A 23994-nucleotide genomic window follows, 5' to 3' on the forward strand; every position below is an offset into this window, starting at 1 on the left:
GTTTTACTATTTCTTTACTTGATGGCTGTATGGATTAGGCTGAATACTTGCAGAGGCAATTTAATTTTGCCTAGTCTAACAGTATTGCTCTGCCAGTGCCTTAATAGTATAAAAGGTAGATGCTTAATTTCAAGTAATGCTTTTTCTGTACTAGTACACTGAAAAATTAGTGCAGTATCCAAGATTAACATTCCACAGCATCTGAATTACCTACTTTTGAAATACTGATACATGTTCCTTTCTGTCTAATGCCTGAAACCTACATGTCTGAATTCAAGGATGGCTACAAAATTTCAGCTATCAGTGAAATTTCAGATCTCTTCACTGGAGATGTGTTGTTACATATAGAAAAAAAAATGTAGACTGGCAAAGAAAATGGTTTCACTACTTTTTCATTAAAAAGGGTGTTTTTATAATTACTGACTTTACTTCTCTTATGTCTAACAAAGTAAAGAAGGTATACTAAACTGAAGATACAAGTTCAGATCAGGAGCAATGTCCTGAGATATATACCAAGCTATAGAAGATCTGAACCAGTTATATAAAGTAAAGAACAAAAAAACCAAGAATCGTGCTTTCTACAGAAACCTGTACAGATACATATGGATGAATGAAATCAAGAAAGAAGATAAAATATTGCTAATTTATAAATTACTTTAAGAAACTGATGGATCATTCTTGAAACAATAACTAATCTTATTTTTGTACACAATTTTTCACCACTGAAATCATGAAAAAAAAGTGTGGGTATGTCTAAAGGTGGAAATGAATGTTTGCCTTGGCTACCTATTTCTATTTTGGATATATCAACAAGAATTAAAAATACTGAGCATTTCAGAAAGACTCAGTTACCTCTTTACTTAAAATTAAATGGATCTACTCATGTGTTTATTGACAAGGCATATGCTGAAGCAGCTCAGTGAACTGGGACGTTAAACAGACTAAATCAGAAACTGATAACCCTGACATTTACACTGAAGTAAATGAGAAGTGGTTCCACTAATATGAAAGCAGCTACAGTAGTATAAACTTACTGACAGAGGACCATCATGCTGAACTGAAGGATGGAGACAGCAATCTGTGTAGCTTTGTATGGATGGCAGCCAGAAGGCAGAAATACAGGGTTTTTCTTTGCCTTACCCCACTGCAGTATGACAACATCTCCAATCTGATGCAAATCCCAGCTTTTCCCTTAAACAGCTAGCCAGGCTTCATACAGCAAAACTAATAGAACATCAAGTCTGAAGTTTAGTAATTACATTTGGACCAAAGGAAGGCTTTATGTCTGGTCAATATTTTAGGAAACAGAAAAACTAAGTAATTTCCACAGCTGATGTAGCAGGATTCAGCAGATGCATGGGCAGTGGTGCCCATTCTGTGTTTACTGAATCTATGCACATTTTACAAGTCCTACCAAATCTACCAAGATACCTAGCCAGAACTGACCTACACTGTGTTAACCTAAAAATCCCTGACTCACATTCCATGTACAGATTTTTGGTTTCTTTTTATCAGGACAGAGAAGTATGTAACCCTTTTCTTCAGTGGTTTTGCCAAGTGCTGGAATAATTGAGTTCCTGACAGTTCAAAAGTCAGCACAAAGCCAGCAAGCCAATTTTTCATATTCTTTCATATTCTTCTGGCAATGACCTAGTTTGAAGTTTCCATATTACTACTAATAATTCGCAAACTAGGATCATGTTCACAGGGCTGTATAAGTCATAAAGCAATAAATTTCTATGCCTAAGAAACACATATTTTCAATATCTGGATCTCCAATTGTGGGAATAGCTTCTCTAACAAAACTTTCATAAATCTACTCAAATCACCCCAATAACACATGCATTTCTAAGCTAGATATCTGCAGCACCCTGCAAGTCCCTGGTTATGTCAGTTCACATCATTGATGTGAATATTAAACTATCTCCAAATGCACAGTGTTGTGAAATTCCACCATCTCAGATATCTTAAAAACCCACTTTAGCTTGATTTAAAAGGACATTTGTTCTAAAAACATCTGTATCACCTAGTTTGCAAACATTTCAAACATAACAAATTAATGCACTCCAAAGCTGATAGCACTTACTATGCCATTAACTTACTCCATTAACAGAAATATGTTCTTTCTGTTATATTAGAGGTAAAACATTTTAGTCTTACGTATAAGGTCCTACACTTTTTTTTTCATATACCAAATACTCTTGTGCTTTTACAGAAATTAAAACACTTTTGCCAAAAGCTGTAATATAAATGACAAATGCCATAAAACAAAGGGAGTTATGTGTCTCAAAGGACCATTTTGAGGCAAAATATAGGTAGAAGCAGGAGTATATGAATATGAAGGATGTTTCACTCTTATGAGCAGTATCAAAAAGCAAAAGCTGAATGCAAGGGTGACAGATTGATCTTCCGTGTAAAAAGACTGGGATAGGAGGGGTAAAAAACAACAAATACAGAGAGGGCAGGTTACAGTGCATATTTTCTTGATGTTGCTAAAGTAGGGTCTGTTTGATTCACTATGTTACTGGTTTTGTGCTTTATTTCTGGCACCATACAAAGTGACAGCAAGAAAGTAACACAAGAATTTATGGTATAATAATATCATAAAGCTAACTGATGATGATGATTCAGAGGCAGCATGACGAATAAATCAGATATACTTTAATAAATCAGATATACTTTAACAAATCAGATATACTTTAACTAAACAATTGGAAGTAAGGACTAAGTTCTGTTTCTAACTTCCAAAAAGAACATCCAGCAGCTGAAACAGGTTTAAGGCTGCAGCATTTCAGAGCCTGAAGAGCTAACTTACGAGGGACTAAAGAAACGATATCTGGTATATCTGTACAGTGGCACCATCCCATTACTCCACAGCTCTTGATATTTAGATTAAATATAAACAGAATTAATGTAGATGGCAGTTCTGTTACCTAGCAGAAATATATTTGCATATATAATTCTGGAATAAAGCACTGAAACATGGCCACTGAGGGGCCAAAGGAGATTTGGAAGATTTGTTGCACTCAATTAAGTCATTCCTAATTAGAATATGTGCACCTTATCACAGCATAAACACGGACAAAGGGTAATATATAAACTAGAATTGTTAAGCTAAAATCTTAGAAGACATAATAAATATTCTCTTATACTGTCTGAGGCACTGTCAGCTGCATCTGTCATATGATGTGAAAGCATTTTGGAATCATTTTCCAGAGTACAAATCATCAAATCCAAGAAGGTGTAAAACTTAGATCAGTCTCAAGGAACATAATCACAACTCACTGGCTGCAGTAATTTCATGAGCTGTGTAAAATTTTAGATTTCATTAGTAACTTGAAATTCAATTCCTATTCACCGAAATATACATCCTGACTGCAATCGGAGTAAAAGTCTTCTTTTCTACATTATCAAGAGACTTAGAATTTTTTGTGGTTTCTCTATGTATGCATGTTTTCACAAAAAAAAAAAAAAAGATGATACTAATAATTAATTTTTCTTAACTCAAGAATCCTGTAGGTTGTTCGGTTCTAAAATAGACTGCACAAAACCACCAAGACCTCTGAAGAGTGTTTGCATCATCCCTGAAAGCTCAGGAAGTTCTCATCCTTCATTTTAGTGAAGTATTTAAACATGCCTTTACCCTATTCAGTTTAGATACATGCATCACATCATTTGGTTAAACATTCTGTGTCAGTTCAGGCCTAGAGCTGATTTTTCAGCTCTAATTCCATTTTTTCAAACTGAATTAGACTTACAAGGTTGAGTGAAACACACTGTTATTTTGTTCCACCTGGTATTTGTGCTTGTAAACAGTATAAGAAAATCTCATCTCTACTTCACAGAAGGTGCATGAAAAGATTCATGTCCTTTCCTCCTTCCAGTGGACTCATGGCTCTCCCTACTGGTTTTGATAACAGCCTGCAGAGATACTTCTGTACTTCATCTCTGCTAATGTAACACAGGACAGCTCTAATTACCACAGTCAACAACTGCATAAACCAATGCATATGCATATATCTTTATATTGCCCCTTCCATAATCTAAACCACATTTGATGCTCTGAAACAAGTTCCATGTTTAAGAACTTGCCATCTTTTCCTTGGTAAAATTACATACACTGATGTTACACTACATGTTTCAGTGAACAGCTTTCTCATATCCCTGAAATCACAAGTAAACACAATTCAGAGGTATCAGTAGTAACAGAAAGGTGACTTACTGCATTTCAAACAAGTTTAAAAGGTTTGATTCTGGGAAGTTCGTATCAGCTTCCAAGGGGAAAAAGCTAGAAAGTGTTAGAAAAGTACCAGGTGGCATTAGCTTGCAGTCAACAATCACCAGTTCTTATACTGGAGGTAAATTGAGATACCAGCTCAAACAATTACCATCAGTATTATGTCATTATATGAGGTTTCTGAGATCACGGAACAAATGATACTATGAATGGCAGGGAACAGTTCCTCTTGATTGAGATTGTGGTTGTATTTCTTCACAAAATAATCACTGACCCAAGAAGAGTAATGGTACTCCTGAGTTTGGTTTGGTAAGGAAGACAGTCCCAACAAAAGAGAAAGTCATAACTTTTGACATAGCAATCATGAACTGATTTACTTCAGATGAAAGGGGAATTTAGACTCATCTATTAATTTGACTCATCTATTAATTTAGACTCATCTATTAATTTGCCTCTGATTTCCTCTGACTTCTGAAATTAATAAGAAATAAATAAGAAAAATGGAAGATAGATTAAATGGATCAATAACCAAATCTTAAATCTTGAAAAAAGAATTAAAGTTTTTAAAAAATCAAAGTAGTAGAGAGACTATAATGAACAGGAAAAAGTTAACAGAAAGACAAGAAGCATAGAGAGATGACGAGAATTACCAAAGATTAAGTTAAACTTTGTAAATTATACTGAAACAAGGTGCAATAACCTTAACAATACATCTATAAGTAAGAAATGAAGAAAGAGTAGATATTATATATAACCTAAATATATCCCATTACTACTATTTTCTATTCTGTTCAGTAAGGTTGGTCATTTGGATTACAGGTAATTATGGGAGAAGCATACACTAAATTCTGGAAATGATCTTTCCCAAGACCACCCACAGTATGACTACTGATCTGCAGAACTAGTTAAAATCAAAAAAATACCTGAACAACTAGAGGCCTTCTAGGCTAATTCCACTCACATGAAAACACTAGTATAAATGTTAATGGTTTTCTCCGTCTTACATAGTATCATGTTAGATGTATACAAAAATCAATAAATTTTCCTTGTCTAGAAAATTAGTGATCTTTTTATATGATTACAAGATACATCTTCAATAGATGCATATTGATTTTTTTTCCCATTTCTGATTTGCCAACATTTTTTTCATTTTTGTTTCTTTCAAAACTCACTCAGTTATGGCATGAAATATTACCAGAATCATCATTTTTTCCACTGATGCATGGACATAACATCCATAAAAGCATGAAGAACCTGGCGTTAAGTGCATTTATTGTAAGACACTGTAAGATAATGGACAGGATAGAAAGGAGGGGAGTGAGACATTACTGGTGTTCTGCAGAAACGGTCTCATGACTGTATTTACTGCTTTCACTAATGACTCTGGCTCAGAAAGGTAAGCACGTGAAAATGAAATCTGGTAATAACAAAACCAAGGATTGGTCAATATTAAGAGAACTATCATACAAGAAGAGGTGAACATTCTTGAAGATGAAAGGTCTAGTAATTTCATTAAATAATATTATTCAAAGTGAAAAGTGTAACAAGAATATCACTTGAGAATTATACTTAAGAAAGGTCTGATTCAAATTCCTGCTATAAACTGGGGCCTCAGAAAGCAGATGATACAGAAAGCCCTGGATCTCCACCCACTTAGACATGAAAGTTAGCCCCATCTTGAGGAAAACATGCATATTTATTTAGGATGCACAAAGACTAGATGCAAGAAAATTCAGTGTTAATGATAGAGGAGAGGAAACTGGCAAGTCTTTCTCCGGATCTGCATGCTCAGAAAAGATTTGTCAACACTGGGACAGGTACACAGGTTAGTAGAATGGATATGGCAAATCTGTTTTACAAAAGGAAACTGTAATGGTGTGGTTTGATCAGCCCAGTAACTATGGGCATTCAGCATGCATACTGTGCCTTTTTCTGACATCTCTGGTATCAGTGAAGGATGCAGAGATATACTGCCACATTCTTTCCTGGTCTTCAGAGGAAAGGGATAGTACAGCCAAACACTGCCACATAACAAATGTTGTATGCCTGCTGTGAATGGATTCCTGTTCCTTACCATCACTAGACTGAAGTTCTGTATTTGACTTCTAACTAGCTTTTAAGATAGAGTCTGGAAGATTTACGAATGGAGTGTTTAGACATGTTTTCCTGAGAGAGCAGGGATTTGAACAGTTTCTATTGCGGGTGTTCCTAGCATCTAGAAGCACCTTCCATTCAATAAGGTGACTTCACTATTTTGGATTAAAGCTACATCCTATGGTAATCTGGCTATATAGTCACAGTCACGTTCACTGTGCACAACAAAAGGAGACTCAGCAACCCTCAACAGGTGAGCTGGACTTGCCCGATTTAGCAACTCATCTAAGATGAGTAAGAAGAGGGGCAGTCTGCACCTGTTCATCAACATACTATCAAGGCTCTTCCCAACACCTGTTCTCACTTGTTTCCATCAGAGATCTGGCATAGCTACTCTCATTAATGCTATCAGTAAGCATGTCGTATTTCAGCCTTTTACCTGGTGTCATCTTGACCTCATGGCAGATCTTTCTAGAAAGATTTCCCTATTTTTTTCAAGGAAATGCCAGACTGGCTGGAGAGGAAGAAAATAAAGTATGAGATTTGTAACACACTATGATGCAGTATGGGAATTTATTTCCCATTCAGGAATGAAGACAGATGTGAATGAAGATACAGAAGCCCTCCTGGGTTTGGCCAAATGTCCATTTAAACCAGGATCCTTCCTGTGAATTGTCCATTTCCCAGCCAGGAAAGTCGCAGACAATTTACTTATTCCTAGGACTTGCCTATGCTGTACCACACCTTTGGCCATTCCTTTTTGTCCTTTTCTGAACCTTTTCTAGTTTTGGTCATCTTTTTTAGATGAGCAGACTGGAACTGCCCACAGTATGAAAACTGCAGGTTCTTTGTTTTTTTCCCCATAATACAATGCATGTTCACAAACTTGTTCTCTCTTCCTTTAATACTACTTCCTAATTTTTTTAAAACGATACTGAGCACTGAGCAGATTTTTTCATGGCATTATCCACTATAATCTCAAAGCATCTTTCCTATGCTTTAATGGTTAGCCCAGAACAGATTGCTTTTTCTCCCTTGCATGACTTAATATTTATGTACTTTAAATTTCATCTACCATTTTACTGCCCAGTCATAGAGTCCTGTATATTACCTCTGTCCTTCAAAATCAACCCTTGTCTCTAATTCTCTGGTTAACTTAGTACCTATTAGCAAACTTTGTCATCACATGTTTTATCTCTTCTTCCAGGTGATCTGATTCTCCCTAAAACTGAACAGCCTGGGTATACTATCATAATCTCATGCTTTCCGAGTGCTCTTTCTAGAATAGCTTGATAATCTCTTGATCTCCCAGGTTCTCTGGCATGTTTATGGATATGCAAGTTGATTGCTTTGCTCCCTATAGCATATTCCAGTGCAGTTGCATATGATAAACTAATGACTCAAAAAGTACTATGACAAATAAAGTGTACAACACACCACCTTAAACAGTCTAAAAGTGATACTTCTGAAGCAATTTGAACTACTCTGATATTCCAAGTTCACTTGATACTTCATAAATTTTTTTCTCAGTACGTGTTTACTTTTTTATGTAATACACTTCAGAAAAAAAATTGTAAAAGTCTAATTGATCTGTAATGGATAGAAAGAGCAAACTATCTTTTTTAACCAGTATAAGTCTCATTTGTGTGCTTGACCTTTAACTGCTTCTGAAAAATGCAAACAGAAATGCATTCAAACAGAAATGTCATATTCAGCCTCTTTTCAGTGTGAAAATGAAATTTAATTCCTTGCAGTTCTGATAGATTTTACAATTAGAAGTAACAGTAGTACTTCATTAGAAGTAAAGTAGAAACATCTTTAAAATATCAAGTCATCACAATCAAAGGCTCAGGAGAAGGGTTTTTTTAGTACAAAACCTATAATTTTCTTCTCATGAAAGTTTATTGCCAAGTGTACTCAGGTAAGCCATGTGACAGTTTGGATTTCTCCTTTTTAAAACAAAAGTGGTATTATATACTCACAGTTTGTGAAGACTGTTAAGTCCAACAAACATTTCTGGTATTAGGCAACCAATTCTGTTATTTGAAAGATCCCTGAAACAAACAAACAAACAAACAAAAGGTGAAACACTAGTTCTGTCTTACTCATATACACACCTACATAATCCCATACAGCCTCTTTATTTCTAACTCTTAAGGAGTTAGAGACAAATGAGAAATAAAACCTTCTTTCATAATGTAACATCACTGAATTAAATAGATTTAACAACTTTTATATTAACATTATTGAGCAATATTCCACAATTAAACATACCATACTGCAACTTATACTTATTTCATTAAAATGTGATTTTATATATGTAGCAAATAAAAAACAAAAATTATTTCCAATATAAAGAATTTTCTTTATCAAAGTTACTAGCACCTGTTTGTTTACTTATGAAAAAATACTATGCATTTTGTTACATGCAATATTCAGCCAAAACTGACATTTTTACTGTTTCCTAATGTCTCAACCCATTGACAGCATTCTTTCTTGCTGAAGAAATCACAGAAACCCGACGACAATTAATTTTTGAACTAGTAAGAAGGTCAGTCTTGATAAACACTTAGCAAGCTCTTTTAACAGCAATACTGTGGCTGTCTCAGGCCACAAACAGTACAGGGCATTATGTTCCATAACTCTTGTCTGCAGAAAGGTGAATGGAGGTTTTCTGTACAAGTCATACATACAACATAATGTACAGAATACTAATAGGAAGGAGACAAAAATAGGTATGAACAATTATGTTGTGATAACATTAATACCGTCCCTTGGTGCATTCTGAACTGGCGTTTAATTTTTACATATTTGGTTTTCAACCTCAACTCCAATTTTCCTTCTTATCAAGTATGGTTTTTTAAATAAACACAGTAATGTAAGGATTTTAAGTGATTATACATCCATTAAAATGTTAAAATTGATCTGAATATATTTTTGTTTTAGAATCAGTGGTAGTCTTCTGATTCCTTTGTTACATCGTGCGGATTTCCTATTTTTCTATTGTTACGTGAGAACACAAAGTAATCAAACAAGTGAATAAAGGTTGCAGTTTGACAAATCCAGCTATTGCTTTCTTGGAGACATATCCAATTAGGTAGAATGTGAAGGCAATTTCTTTAGAATTCACTACAAACTCTTCTTCTATCAGACAAGGAATATACTGTTGTACAATTGAATGATGAAACATCACATTGGAATGAAAATATTTCTTAAATGTTTGTCAGGGATATTAAGTAGGCAACAGCTGAGAAAATAGGGTGAATAACAATATAGTGCAATATTTACATACTAGAACTATTCTTCAAATTCTCCTAATGAAAGCTACATAGAAAATCTAAAAATGCAAGTTTAAGATAAACAAACATACATACATACATATATCTATACATTTTCCTATTAGAAGAGGTAAATAGTAAACGAGAACCTACCCAGAATTCTTATTTGGATAATGCTTTGCTTCTGCCTAAGCAAAGTCTGAACACTTATGGAAGAAATGCATAACTATGTGAGGCATAATTTGGGCAGCGTAAGTAAATTTCATCTAAACTAATCAAAACAAGTGCATATTTCTCTAAGTGTGATACACAGTAAAAGGGTATTTTTAAAAAAGTGAAAGGCTACATACACTTTTCTCAAAGTTTACTTCAGTGAGTGTTATTTTCACAATAAGATATATGGCAGCAGCTGAAATCTCTGTATTGTAAAACATGTTTTCTAAAAAAGCATTTGCTGAAAGAAAAGACAGCTTGCTGCACATTCCTCCAGACTAATACATGTTATATTAGACATATTTCAGTTGTGATATGCAAAGCTGGTGTTACTTTTCAGGAGTAAGATGTTTAACTTACTAATGCTGACTTTGAAAACTGATGTTAGAGAAAACAAAACAAAACTCCCCTTTGTGGAATAACCAAGTGCCATAATTTTAGTGCTTCATAAATTTTCAATTTTCATCAATTTTGTGTGTATCTTTCTAAGTAAAACTTTTAAATAATTTAGTTTGGCATTCAAATACAAATTACAACAGTTCTCCAAATCATTCACAGAAAACATTTTGATGTTGACAGCTCGCAGGTTGTCTCTGACTTGCCATAGCAGTATCTCTTGCAGTTAACCATATTACATCAGCTTCTGCTTTTCACAGCATCATTTATATTTTACATGTGAAATAAGATGATATGAATGTAAAGTACAGTCTTAAAGTAATTACTGTATTCAGCATTTAATAGGAGTTTACACTATTTATTCTTTTTGCTGAACTGCCTGCTACCCAACAATTGCACAGTGAAGGAGTGCAGAGATTTTGTTTACCATGAAACTACACCGATTCATACAAAAAATGTGGCAGTCTAGCAATTAATCGATTCCCTGTCTCTAGATTGCTCCCAGTGTTACTTGTTCATATCATCAAGAAGATTGTTTTTGAGATCTAGCATGATAAATATCAACGTTGCCATTCCTAATTTGCTGAAGAGTCTTCCCACTTTTCCCAGTGCCTAATGACCTCCTCTTTGACTTGTCTGCTGGCTGACCTAAGGTTCCACCTGCACAGTCTTCAGATGTGCAGACCATGATTCGCTCAGGTTTCCTGGTTTTCCCACAAGAGGTCAGGGTTGTGTTATTACAGTGTGCGGCCCAAGCAACAATTAGCACTCATTTTGTTCATTTCATTGTATTGTTATCCCTGTATATAGACTGTGCAAGAAAGTTTCAACCTAATGTTTTTCTTCACAATTAAAAATGTATACTACTCTGACTTCATCGTTATTATGTCATTGGCTTTCTACCCAAACACACTAAAATTCAGTGGCTGGTGTTAGAAAATACTGCTACCTGTATGATCAGAAATGGAAATCTTCTACTTGAGTTGTGTAGTGTTCCCTGTACATACCAGTTAGGGAATTTAACCTCGGAGCAAAAAAGCAGAAGTATTTGTAAATTTCTTTTTCTGTGGATTTGCATTCCTTCTCATCTAAATCTTTCCATTGCACAAAAATAATTCCTGTTTTCTCATACGTTTTCTCATCACACATAACACATCACACACAATGGCTAGGCAGATTTCTGGCATGTGCTGATAGCCTGGTTAGGCAGCACATGGACATTTGGATGCTGTCACTTGGAAAACTGTAGTTAAAAAAGAGTTCATCTCACTTTTCCTTTAGGCTGAGTAGAACTAAGGAGGGTCTGTAGTGCTTGTTAAGTAAAAACAAAAAGGCCCACTTGTAGTATCTTAGTAACTTAAGACATTTTTGCCCTCTACAAATGTAGTTTAAAAACCAGCCAGTGCTTTCAAAAGTACTATGAGACCATTTTCAAATAGAGGAATGCAAGAATGATGGAGAGGGAAGATATTGCCTAAGTCTTGTTTCCTTAGAAGACCATGCTAAAATTAAAAAATATCAAGCAGAGTCAATGTGAGAGGTATAAAAATGGTAGACAAATTCTAAAGCATGCCAAAGTTTCCTTTCTAAAAATTTATTTTATAGACCTGGTCTGTGACAAGAGTAAAGTACATCTTACGTAACGAGAAAACTTAGCGTAGTACAAAACATAGTTTACACATATTTAAACCACTCAGTTTTATTTCCAATTAATGTCTATAGTAATATATTGTCTGTTAGGTCATTAATTAGATGGTTTTTTTAACTTTGTAGATGTACTTGTTAGGACATTTATGGGTGAGCAAACAGCCAATTTTAAATGGGAAAAGGTTAGAAAGAAAGGGGAGATGGAAAACAAAGAAGGGAAAGAAGAAGAAAAAGGCATGGTAAATTTAAAAAGCACAGTGTGTAATTTTCTATTTTACAGCCAGTGTCCTTATGTGATTATTGCTTGGTGGCATATTTGAGTTGCCCAAGGATAGAAATGTCAATACAAACACAATTTTCAGAATAATTCAAATGGAATTACTACTCACAGGCGCTTCAGTTCTGAAAGTCCATGGAAGGCCCCTGGCTCAATTGTGCTGATCAAATTATTCTTCAGATCTCTAGAGACATAATAGAAGGAGCAATTAATTATCACTTTACCTGCTGTACTACTGTTATAGATGAGGAGTGTGAAATGCAATGCAATTCTAACCTTTATTTGTCTTAGCTAAAACCAAGAATTAATTTCTTTTAAAGAGTAACATCAAAAACATTACCTCATTTGAAGTTTATAAAAAGATATTTTTCCAAGTAAGATGGTTATGATTAGATGTTAAAAAAAAAAAAAATATCTGCTTGTTTTAATTCTTCTCCTATTTATACTTTTCAAGCTTACCAGCCATTCTTGCCTCAGGAAAAATGTTTTAATCAATGAGTGAATAAAATAGTCAGCAAAGTAAGAACCTTTTAGTTTGCTTATTCATTGTGCTGTGCACTTTACACTTAATAAATTTCTCATTTCCACCTAATGTAGGCAAAGCAGCTGGCATGTGAGACATAAACAGATAGGTCAGGTTTCTGTCCTGAAATACAAGCAATTTCTCATATTTGGCAGACAGGTGCTTCATTTTGCACTTGGTGACAATCCAGAGGATTGGTTGTTGCGCAGATAAAGAATATTTCACTGGCATTAGTAATCTCATCTGCTCTTGGCACAGTGCTTGGGGCCATGACATTGCTCTCAGTTTAGTCCCCACAGAGATTTACTACTGAATTGTCTCAAGATTCTTGTGATGTGAACCCTGAGGAAATGCCTTCAGTGCAATTAGATAAACAGGCCTAGGAGATAAATGCTGTAAATTCTTATAGAGTCAGTGTTCGTCTTCTGACAATTTGCAATTCATAGGAACAACTGGTGTGCAGTAGTATCAGCGCTGTTTCTCAGACTGGCCACTTCCAGGATATTACAGCACATACACTGCTCAACTCTGTCGAAGTATAGATGTATCAACAGCCACATGAGTCATCTTATTTATGACTTTTTATGTTACTGCAAATAAAATGCACACTAGGTAAAATCTTGGTTCCACTAGCTGTGATTGCCCTCAATAGGGCAAGAATTCATTCCAACTGTTTAGTTCACAGTAGGATATATTTTAATTTAAAAGTCAAAATCATAAATAAATATGTCTCTATTTTGGTAGTAATTTTTGCAGATCTTTCTAATACAGTTCCAAAAACTTGTATGTCACACCCATTTAATTTTAGTGATGATGTTGAGTGATCTGTCCCTCACAAAGATCTCAGACTGTTAATGGTCAAGGTCAGCTTTCAGCTTGCAACATGCAACACTAGGAGTCCTGAAGAAGGTGATAAGACATTCTGATTCTTTATGTACAAGATGTTTTGTCTTACATATAAGAAATGCAGAGCTATTAAATGCACAGCAGACCAAGACTGCAAGTTTGATGCAAAAAAAACCGAACTGGAATATCAACTCAGTTTAGAAAAATATAGATATTCAGTTGCTTAACTTGTAAAATCCTGACTGTAAACAGGATTTAAGATAATCACTTAGCATTTGTTAAAGTCTACTCAGCTCAAAGCTTATGCTGCATAATCAGCAAGGCATAATACACAGGTATGATATGTGGCAACATCACCTGGCCAATAATTTTAGATTACCATTTCTTTTTTCCAGCTTGCTCTATAGAGTGTTTTCATGACTATGTGTTGCACCTGATTATGTGACATTATCGAAATAGGACTAGGAGAAAAGTAGGAAAATTGAAATCAAACAATAGGCTATTCTTTGAGTCTTTTAAAAATGTAAGTATTGCAAAGCATACAGGTTTACTTATTAGGAGTACCTGTGATTAAGTAACAACTGAAGTTACAAGCATTCACAAAACTATGAAATATTGTTGAAAATTTTTTAGCCATGCATGTCTGAAAATCAGTGGTTTAGTTCCTTTTTGTTTTTATCATAGCTTGTTTTAGATATTTCTAAGTTCCTTTTTCTCAGTTGCCTTTTTCATTAATAAACCATTATCTGTTCATTATGTGAATAAACTCACTAAAATATGCTAATCTCAGTCCAGCACAAATACAGTGGATGTTACAAGAACATATTAAAAATGCACCAGCTATTCCAATTGTCCAGTACTGATTCAACTTTTAAGCAGTGATGCATGACTGTATGCATATACAGATACTTCAAACATATGCATTACACGGCATAGGTTACTTCTATTTGCTGGAGCACCAATGGTAGTCCCTCATTTGTTGCTAAGCTAGTATAAAGCATAAAACCCAGAAGTGCTTCTTTTTCCATGCTACTGTGCAGTACAGAGATAAGTATGTCTGTACGGCCTGGGAAAGGGAGTGAGTCAGAGCCCATGAAATTCCCCATAGTCTCAAGAAACCAGCAATACGAGCCAGAGGCAAGGAAAGAAAGGGTGGCACACAGGAGGGGAGGAAAAAAGGAAAATCAAGTTCAGGAGACAGGTAAATGTGCCAGAAGGGGTCAGAGCTTGGGCAAGGACCTTGATGGTGATTTGAGCATTCATAAGAAAGCGGCACAGTCTATGACTAATTTTAGGCATAGGTCTAAGCTCTTTCCTCTCTCCTGGAAATCACATAAGCAAAACAATGGCAGAAATTCAGATGTCAAGGTTGGTGCTTGCACTGATTCTTATCTGGCAAAGCACACAACCACCCCATGGACAACAGAGAGGAATTAGGGTTTACAATCATCCTCCTGTGGACATTCTGCCCTTCTTCCTGTTCCCTAATCCAGGCAAAGCATTTTTCTTAACCGCTTTGTCCCCTTCCCTTCCATTCGGTTTGGATGAAAGTGACTGTAGCTGTTTTAATCACAAATGAAATGCAAGGGATGATGTTTGTTATCATGAAAACACTCTAAGAATTGAAAGAAACTTTGGGGTTTTTTTAAATTTTGTAGTGAAACATTTTCGTCTTAGTTCCATGGTACCAGCAGCAGCTACTAGATTCATCTTCCTTCTGCCTTCATCTGCTCAAGAAGTTGTGCCAATTCTTTTAACTCCAAATTTTCCACACCTTCTCAATAAACAAAACCGTTTATACAAAACTTCTGCAGTCTCTTCTCCAGAGTCCCATCAACTTGCAAAGATAAGTCAATATGTTTGGTAAAAGTTAATCTACATGATTGTATTTTCCTTTGATGGTTTAGGATTTTTGATGTGTGGGTGAGCCAAAGCCACATTTTTTTCAGCGTTCAAATTTTCAATACTAAACAGTTTGGTCTACTCTGGTTCTGTTCACACCAAACATCATGGCTTAGGTTTCTCTAGACAGCACTACTGACAATATCCTCATGAATGAAATGTAGATCCTTTTGCTTGTACAGTATGCTAAATATGTACCTACTCAGGTTGAACAAATTCTTTAACTTGCAGAAGTGAGTCCTCATGAAAAGACTGAAAGGACACAGTTCTCGTCATGTGGACTTCTGTATTCTTAAAACTCGAAAGAAAAAACAAAACAAAACAAAAACCCCAAGCCAGTACTATAAATCCTTTGGACCTATGATGATTTATCTCAGGCTTTATACTGGCACACATTTCAAAACCACTTAGAGGCATAGTTCGGAGCAAATATCGACATTTTATGCAGGGGAAACTGACAGTTTTAATCATTAATCTTTGTATCAATTACAGACATTCTGGTTAACTGACAACTCATCTAAATGCTTTGCAAATTGTAAAGAGGTGACATGATCATCTCATAGCCAACAGTGGTAAAGGCTCATAACAAATATAAAAGAGTCACTGTGAGTGGCAAACTGTTGGCAGGTGAGTTCTAATGCCAGTCAAAATAACCAAGCAGACAAAAGGTCTTCCATTTACTGAAATCCTCTATGTTCTAGTTCATGGAAACTTCTGTTTCCCCATAGCTTGTAACCACAGAGGAAAAACCAGCATAATCCTAAACTATCATCCACAGGAAGAAAAAAGGCCAGTTTAATGTTAGTAGAAGGCAGACCATTTCAAGGAAAAGTGTCCACTGTCCAGAACAAGACATCTGGTCTCCTTATTTTGGAAATTACACTTAAATTAGGTAAGTCATTTTAGAATGATATTCTCAGAAAATTGTAGATGGTCATACTACCCACAATCCTGGCACTTTCTTAGTGATTAGCATTATTCCATAATGTTTTCATATATCTCTGGCCTAAAAAAATAGGTGTTTTCCTCCTTGTAATCCTTGAAGACTAAAATGTGATTAAAATAAATAAATAAAATTATCACAGCTGTTAATCACTTACAATTCTTACTTCTACACCAGGAGAACCTATTTGCGTGCCTTCCACTTATATTTTTTACAAAATTACTTTTATTAAAATATTAAATTAGCTTCTTCCATTTTCTAATTTAGCAAGGAGTTTGTAATGTTGATGCCTTATAGCAATAAGTATCAACTTTCACTGAGCTAAATAAAGAAACCAGAGTAAATTTGGTTGTATGTTTACATTTTTTCCCCAAGAGCTACTGCTGAGGTTTGGCAAAAGGTCATGATCCAAGCCGTGCCAAACAGCAGCCCAGCCTGGGCCACACACATGCACACATGCATACATACCATGCAAGCGATTTTATCATCAACTAAAAGTAAGAGAAAAGGGAAAGAACCTCATTATCATAATATTGAATGACCACAGCATGACCCAGTTAAAGTCCAAAAAGAAAGCATTTTCTAACTAACAGTTATGGTTTTGCATCATTTCTGATGCAGCATTCTAACTTTAAAGTATCTATTCTGAATCTGAATGACGTGTCATTAGTGGTGTGGGTGTATATATGTAGTGGCGTGACCTGAAAATAAATCAAAACCAAGTGCCTTGTACAAGTACAGATAGATGGAAGCTACATGAAGTTAGCTGTAGTCCTAACAACTACAGCACTTATATCAAGGCTGCACAGCTGCACAGAAATAAAATACAATATTTATTGAAATATGTTTCCCCTGATTTTATTACAGTTGCCAGATATACTTGCTGCATGGTACTCTGATCTTAACTAGACCTGAAAAGGTAAAAGAACAATATAGAATGGACCATGTTCTCATTAAAAAACAATCTCAAATGCTTACAGTAAGTTAACAGAGGAGAGTTTCCTTTTCACTTACAAGTCTGAACTTATATAAATTACACACAATAACCATTAAGCCCTGTTTTCCTACATGTATGTAGAAAATTTGTATGAATATGCAAATAATAGTCCCACAGATAAAAACACTCAAGGATTCTTTTACTAAGTATCACAAGCTGCTGGGAGTTTATCATCTTACACATTAACCTTCGAACTGATTTTTAGTTACTAAAGACATTTAAGAGGAGTTACCTCAACTAAAACAGCTGACTTAAGGAGGGAAATCTGTGTTTGAAATATTCACTTCCTGATGGCTTAGCTGAGAGGTAAATGAAACAAGAGGAAAAGGCTACTAATGGGACTTTACAAGAACATTTATAGCTACTCCAGGCCTCTCAGCTATTAGACATCTTCTGTGGCCAAATCCTGGATTATCTAAATGTGTTCTTGAGACTCTTGATACTTCAAGTTCACAGTATGCACTTATACAGTATAAAACATAGTGGGAAAAATTGCTAAAATATAACACAGTCTATTAACAACAGAATCAATTTACCTTAAACTACCTTCTGACATCTTGGGCATTTTGTACCAACATCTATGCCTTCGGTCACTGCAGATTCTTCCCCCAACTTACAATATATGTACTGTAGATGTTTTGAATACATACTCATAACAAGAATGTTCAACTAATTCCAGTACTTCGTTCAAATTCCTGACATCGATACATCTTTCATAAAAAATTATAGGTTGTACCAAGAGGACATCTGTGTTTAGAAAGCTGTCATTATGGTGCTCCAAACTTTCCAAAAAAGCTCTGAGAAGAGCAATCAGTTGTTGAGCAGATGCCAAATACCAGTGAAATATGACTGACTTTCCACATTTTGCATATTACTATGAAACAATAACAACAACAGAAAAAAAAATGTCACATCTTCCACTTCTTTCTCATGTAAAATATTCCAGCTAAACTAAATGGCACTTTTGCCCAAGAAATGAATGCAGACTCAGGACCCTTGAAGAAGATTCACTTTTGAAACATCATTATGATCACTCTGGTAGGAAGGAGGCACAGCCAATGATGAAAGACAACATTTAGCACCTACCCTGCATTCACGATAGTGACTGTCAGGATTAGCAGTCCTGGATACAGGAACAAAGAATTATGTGATATTGGTAAAATGTGTTTGTAGACATTTCAAACACATCATCTGTACAGTACCTATCAGGAGCCAGTGACTCATTATTATACTTTGATGGCCTGGATATTATCAAAACTTATTTTCATCTCCATTGTTGGTGAACGCATTGTCAGTCACACACTGTAGACTTAGAAATTAGCAGGTTAAGCAATATCTATTACCTGGTATCATCACCAATAACTAAAGCACTCACATGAAACTCCAGACGTCTTGGTTTTGGGGTTTTTTTTATGATGAGAGAGGATATTTAATCTACTTACAGAATCAGAAAAATTATGGCTGCATTGCAGTTAAGTTTCAAGACAAAGATGAATCTTTTTTTAGATTATTGCCACAAGATAATAAACATAAACATGCACATAAACACGGACAATAATTGTCCAATAATTGTCTGCCTTTGCAGACACAGAGGCTACAGGTCTTTTGTTTCTTTAGCATGTTGGTACATGTTGATTATGCATTTTCCTTTAGTTTTCTTTGTAATCCAAGTCATTACTGGTTGGATTACCTAAAACAATAGACCCTAAGGACTAGACAAAAAAATAACTGCTGCCCGTTCAAGGTACTAATGACTGGAAATTTCAAACCTGTCACTTGATGGTAATAATGACATATAGAAGAACAGAAAGGTCATCACATTTTTGTTTTTTAATTTAAGAACGATGACTCATTCACATCAAATGTGCTGTGGTAATTTGGTAGTTATTCATTATTTAGGAACATGCCTAAAAATGTTAAACAAAGTGCGAATAATGGCAGCTGAAACAAAACAGATACAGGCTTTATGGCAATTTGCTTGCTCAGAGAATCCCACTGTATCCCACAGAATGTTACAATGATGTATTTCATTTTAATGGTAATAATCACAGAGCAAGAATATACAGCTCAGAGTATTTTAATTGAAGGAGCAGTATGTCAAATAAGGAAAAGTGAATCAAAAGCTTGATAAATCAGGATGGACCTTCATCGCAAATTTTTTGTCGATACATTTTTCTACATGTGTATGTTAGAAAATAACATTTTGAAGGATTAGTTTATCCAGTATAAACTCTAGTTTCATTCTAAATATAGCATCAATCAATCAGAATCTGGGATGAGGATGTAAAGATGTTTAATACCTGTCTTTAGTGTAGCATTTTGTTAGCTCAAAATGAAATGCATTTGCTAATAAAGAAAAACCTATGCTTTCCAGATTCTTTATCTTTGGCCTGTTTTCAAGAAGAAAAGAATTCAGTAAAATATTCAAATTCCAAACATACCCAACTGTTCCCATATATGTTTTCTTTTCCTGGAAAATACCACAAAAACAGAGATATATGGTAGGGTCATGTTAGGTCTGAAAGTTATTGGCTATGTAGGTGCAAAAGCACATGCTTGGCAGTTTTAACTTGGGGATTCAAGACAGAGTGGCTGTGTCGCCCAGCAGAAGGAGTCCCATGGATCAGTTCCACAGGGCTAAAGCAGGACTGAAAGGTCAGAAGCAATAAATGCCGAGGGAAGCACATAAAGTGGATTTCAGCGTACACAGCTTTGCAGGCAGTTCTGTGATGCCAGCAGAAAATACCTCCATGAGTGTTAGCAGTCACGCCCTGGTGTACGGCAATAGATTTGGCATAACGTTGATTATGATAGCAGAGCTTGTGTCTATCTATAACTATGTAGAGAAGTGATGAGCACAGAAACCTTTGGTGTCTGAAAAGAGCCAGAGGCTTCCTTAATTTCTACATCCATTGGGACTTCTCTGTGTGTTCATGCCTAGAAGGCAGTTCAGCATGGGTTAGGTTCCTTCACACATGCTCCACTCCTTTTGAAAAAAGGTTTACCATTGGGAAAAAGACAAGGAGGAAAAAAAAAAAAGATATCAGTTCTGAGCTGAATTCCAACAGAATTCCAACAGAAAACTGTTTGCAAAGGAAGTAGAAAAGTAGGGAAAAAAGTATCCTCAACTTTTTTTAAATGAAGTGCACAGACCAAAAAAAAAAGTAAAACAGACACTTAGAAAATGAATGAAAAGTACTTTGTATTGAGAAAGGTTTAAACTCCAATGTAGGAATTGTTATTCCACTTTCTAAGACTGCACTTATTTGCCTGTTACAGATTTCCAGCAATGTGTATTCGATCTTCTTAGGTCAAATTTCAAACTCTGGAATCACAGTTTAAAAGCATAATTACAATTCTGAAAATGAAACACTGGAAATTTATTCAGTATTTTCAGAAATGTATCTGAATTATTTTTCCATAAGAAAACAGCAAGATTTCCATTTTTACATCAAATTGTCAGAGGTATCAGGGTAATGAAAATGTGAGAACCATAAAATATACAAACCATTGTATCATGGAATTTTGGGTGTTTGGGTGTTTTTTTTAAAGAAAATGTTTGATTCTTTTTCTGTTACTAAACCAATATTGACTTGGAAAAATACAAGCAGTTCTTTATTGAATTTCAATTTGAACTTCAGAGAAATACTTTCTTCCATGACTTAAACCATCCAAAGAAAAGAAAAAAAAATTCCACCCTGAACTGTAAAGGAAAAATAAGTACCTGCAGACACCCCACAGATTAGTTTAGAGTAGTTTTGAGCCAAAAATAAGATAGTTTATTACGCAGTGTAAATCAATAAAATATTAATTATTTTTCCTATAATGTTTATTTTATTGTGGTGTTTTCATAAGACAGAAGTAAAACACTTCTAAAAATAAGGTGATTCAATTATAAAATGTCAAGGAGGGACTCCATCTTTCTGCCTGCTTACTATTTCTATGTAATCTCATTAAAAAGGTAAGAATCTTTATTAATGATATCACAAAGAACACAGTCACTGATCACATACTGAACCCTGAGGGACCTGCAGGTGTTATTTAGCTCATGATGGGAGATGGACAGGACAACACCGCAATAACCTTCACCCACCTCCAGGAATGAGTATACTCAAAGCCATTCTTCCTAATTACCTGGGTCAGGGCAATGCCTAGATACACTCCAGCATCACCTAGAGCAGGAAGCCTTTTCCAGAAAAGGAGAGGGAAAAAATTTGGACATTTAATTCAGCCAATGTTAGAGGGAATATTAATTACAATAGAAACACTCTCAGTTTAAACTGTCGGTAAGAAGTGGCTTAAGGATAACAGGGGAGAATAGTCTACAAGCAGTTTATCTCAGAGGAATTAAATCTTGGTGAAAGACTGGTCTCGGAATCCTTCCCCCAAAGCCTCTGTTTTCTATAAACTAGGGCCTTGGTAATAACTTAGACAAATTTAAGTAATTTAAAAAAGAATCATGCGTGCCAATAAGAATGCATGCAGAATTGTCTTCTGCAGAAATCAGAGTTAATGAGCATCCTCTTCAACTACTCTGAAGAATTTCCTTGAGTATTTTCACTGCACGGTTTTTACATTTGCACTTTCCTGCGGGTACTTGCCAGAAATTTTAAAATACTTTTTGCTAAAATTTCATATGAAATATAGATGAATGCTAGAGCAAACTAGGAGGCTGAAAAGTAAGAAGACTAGAGGATCTATATAAACGTGTAATTTCTACAGATTCTTTAAGCTCATCACCATATACTTTACATGCTATACAATGCATATGTTGTGAGATTTTCAAGTAAAAACTATTTTAAACAAACAGATTATATTTCTTCTACCTCAAAGCGTCCGACTGATATTAATTTCAAGCCAAAACCTCTCCTATTATAAATAATAAGTTGGCACATACTTTACAACTTGTCCCCGTTGGTCCCATTAAAAATGTTCTTTTTCAATTATTTCCATGCTTTGTTGGTTTTTACCTAGTGTTTCAGACAAAATTACAGGGTTTTTTAAAATAAATTTTCTTTTGTTTATATAAATATCTCAGTTATTCAGCTCTAGAATATGCAAAGATTATTAAAAAAACAACAAAAATCAACACAGCCGTAATAACACACAATAGTAGCTGGGGTCACAGGAACACCCACTGGTCTTCAAGCCCTGAAAGTATACCAAAAAATGGAGGAAACAGGAAAGAAAGCACAAAAAAAGGATGCAGGGAAAAAAGGAGTATGTTATTGTTGGAGGTAATTATTGCTGAATACTGTTAATATGTTTTGTTCAGTTAGGTATCACTTCCTTTTCTATCCTTCTCACCACAGAGCGATAAAACTTCTTTTCCCAGTTTGTTTTTTCATACCTTCCTTCACGGCATCTCTTATCCTACCTCTTTCACTTTGTCTCTCCCTCAGCCCCTTGGAAATGGTGCTTTGTTTCCAGTCTCACTGGCCAGGGACTCAGCTATTCACTCCCACAAATAAATCAGTTTATTTGTCAAAACCTCATTCAGACACAAAGGGGGCAGAAAAGCCCAAAGGTGCTTTGGGGAGCCACAACTCAATTTCTCTGCTCTCTGCCTAGCCAGCTGTGCCATGCTTGTTTCCTAATGGCTTATTTTCAGTTAGTTGTGGAAGAGAATTAAGGACTGTATTTCTCAGTAAAGTACACATGCTACACTGAGAGTAAAAGCATACAAATAGGGTATTAATCAGCAATGGATATCTCACTTTAAATCTCAAAATCATGCCCATATATGATAAATCCTAATACAACTATTTCCCTATCAAAAAACCTGTTAATACCTTCCAGTGCTGGTAGAGCTAGAAGTATTAACAAAGAGACTTTGGTGGCAGCAAAGGTGCTTTATGGGCGGTTATTTTAACACATGTATTTATAGATCTGCACTTGATACATCTTCTTAAAGGATGACAGCATCTGACACAAATCATGTGTTATCTTAATGACATCACTATATAACACGTCAGATGAGTATATCATACAGCTGAGGTGGCTGACTGCACATCAGACTAACTGAACTTTTTGTGGTCCTAATGGGAAACAGAAGCTTAGATACCCATAAATTCAATTAACTGACTTCCTGAAATGCAGCTAAACTTCATGTTACATAAATTAAAAAAAAAAAAAATTAAAAATTCTCCATAATTTAAACAGCTCTATTATATTCCTGTCATCTATGACTACTAATATTGACTTTTTATATAGAACATCTTCTATAATTTTTCTAATGTGCAATGCCCTGATAAATCTATTCACGACTGTGCTATAGCAAAAATAATCTTAGTGTCTAATCAACCAGTTTATTCAACTATATAAGTAACAATTTATATTGCAACAAGATGATGACTTAACATCAAGTGTCCAGGAAAAACTCCTAAGAAACACTGCAAAATGTTTCTACACACCTGCATTTTAAGAGGAGTATAAAAATAATTCCTTGTAATAACTCTTACATCTGATAAATTTGTCTAAATTAGTAGACTATTAGACTATTCGAGGTCAGGAACACAGCTACAGTTGACCCTGAGGAACTGGTGTTGTATTTAATTGTACAGGTGCTTTGCAGCGACTGACAACACAGGAAAGATGCTTTTCATTCTAACTTGACAGCAAACGGGATCTGCAAATTATGA

General features: G+C 35.2%; 1 protein-coding gene across 2 annotated transcripts in view; it reads right to left on the reverse strand.

Annotated features, from left to right (window-relative positions):
• Positions 1 to 23994, reverse strand: part of ADGRA1 (adhesion G protein-coupled receptor A1) — a 286657-nt gene that overhangs the window by 174217 nt on the left and 88446 nt on the right. For both annotated transcript variants that reach the window (XM_074831007.1, XM_074831006.1), the window contains exons 3-4: positions 12255 to 12326; positions 8314 to 8385 (exon numbers count right to left, since the gene is read on the reverse strand). In XM_074831007.1, the coding sequence (XP_074687108.1) occupies positions 8314 to 8385; positions 12255 to 12326 (144 nt within the window). The remainder of the gene's footprint in view (positions 1 to 8313; positions 8386 to 12254; positions 12327 to 23994) is intronic.

The sequence above is a fragment of the Strix aluco genome, chromosome 7, assembly GCF_031877795.1.
Source record: "Strix aluco isolate bStrAlu1 chromosome 7, bStrAlu1.hap1, whole genome shotgun sequence".
Classification (NCBI taxonomy): Eukaryota; Metazoa; Chordata; class Aves; order Strigiformes; family Strigidae; genus Strix; species Strix aluco.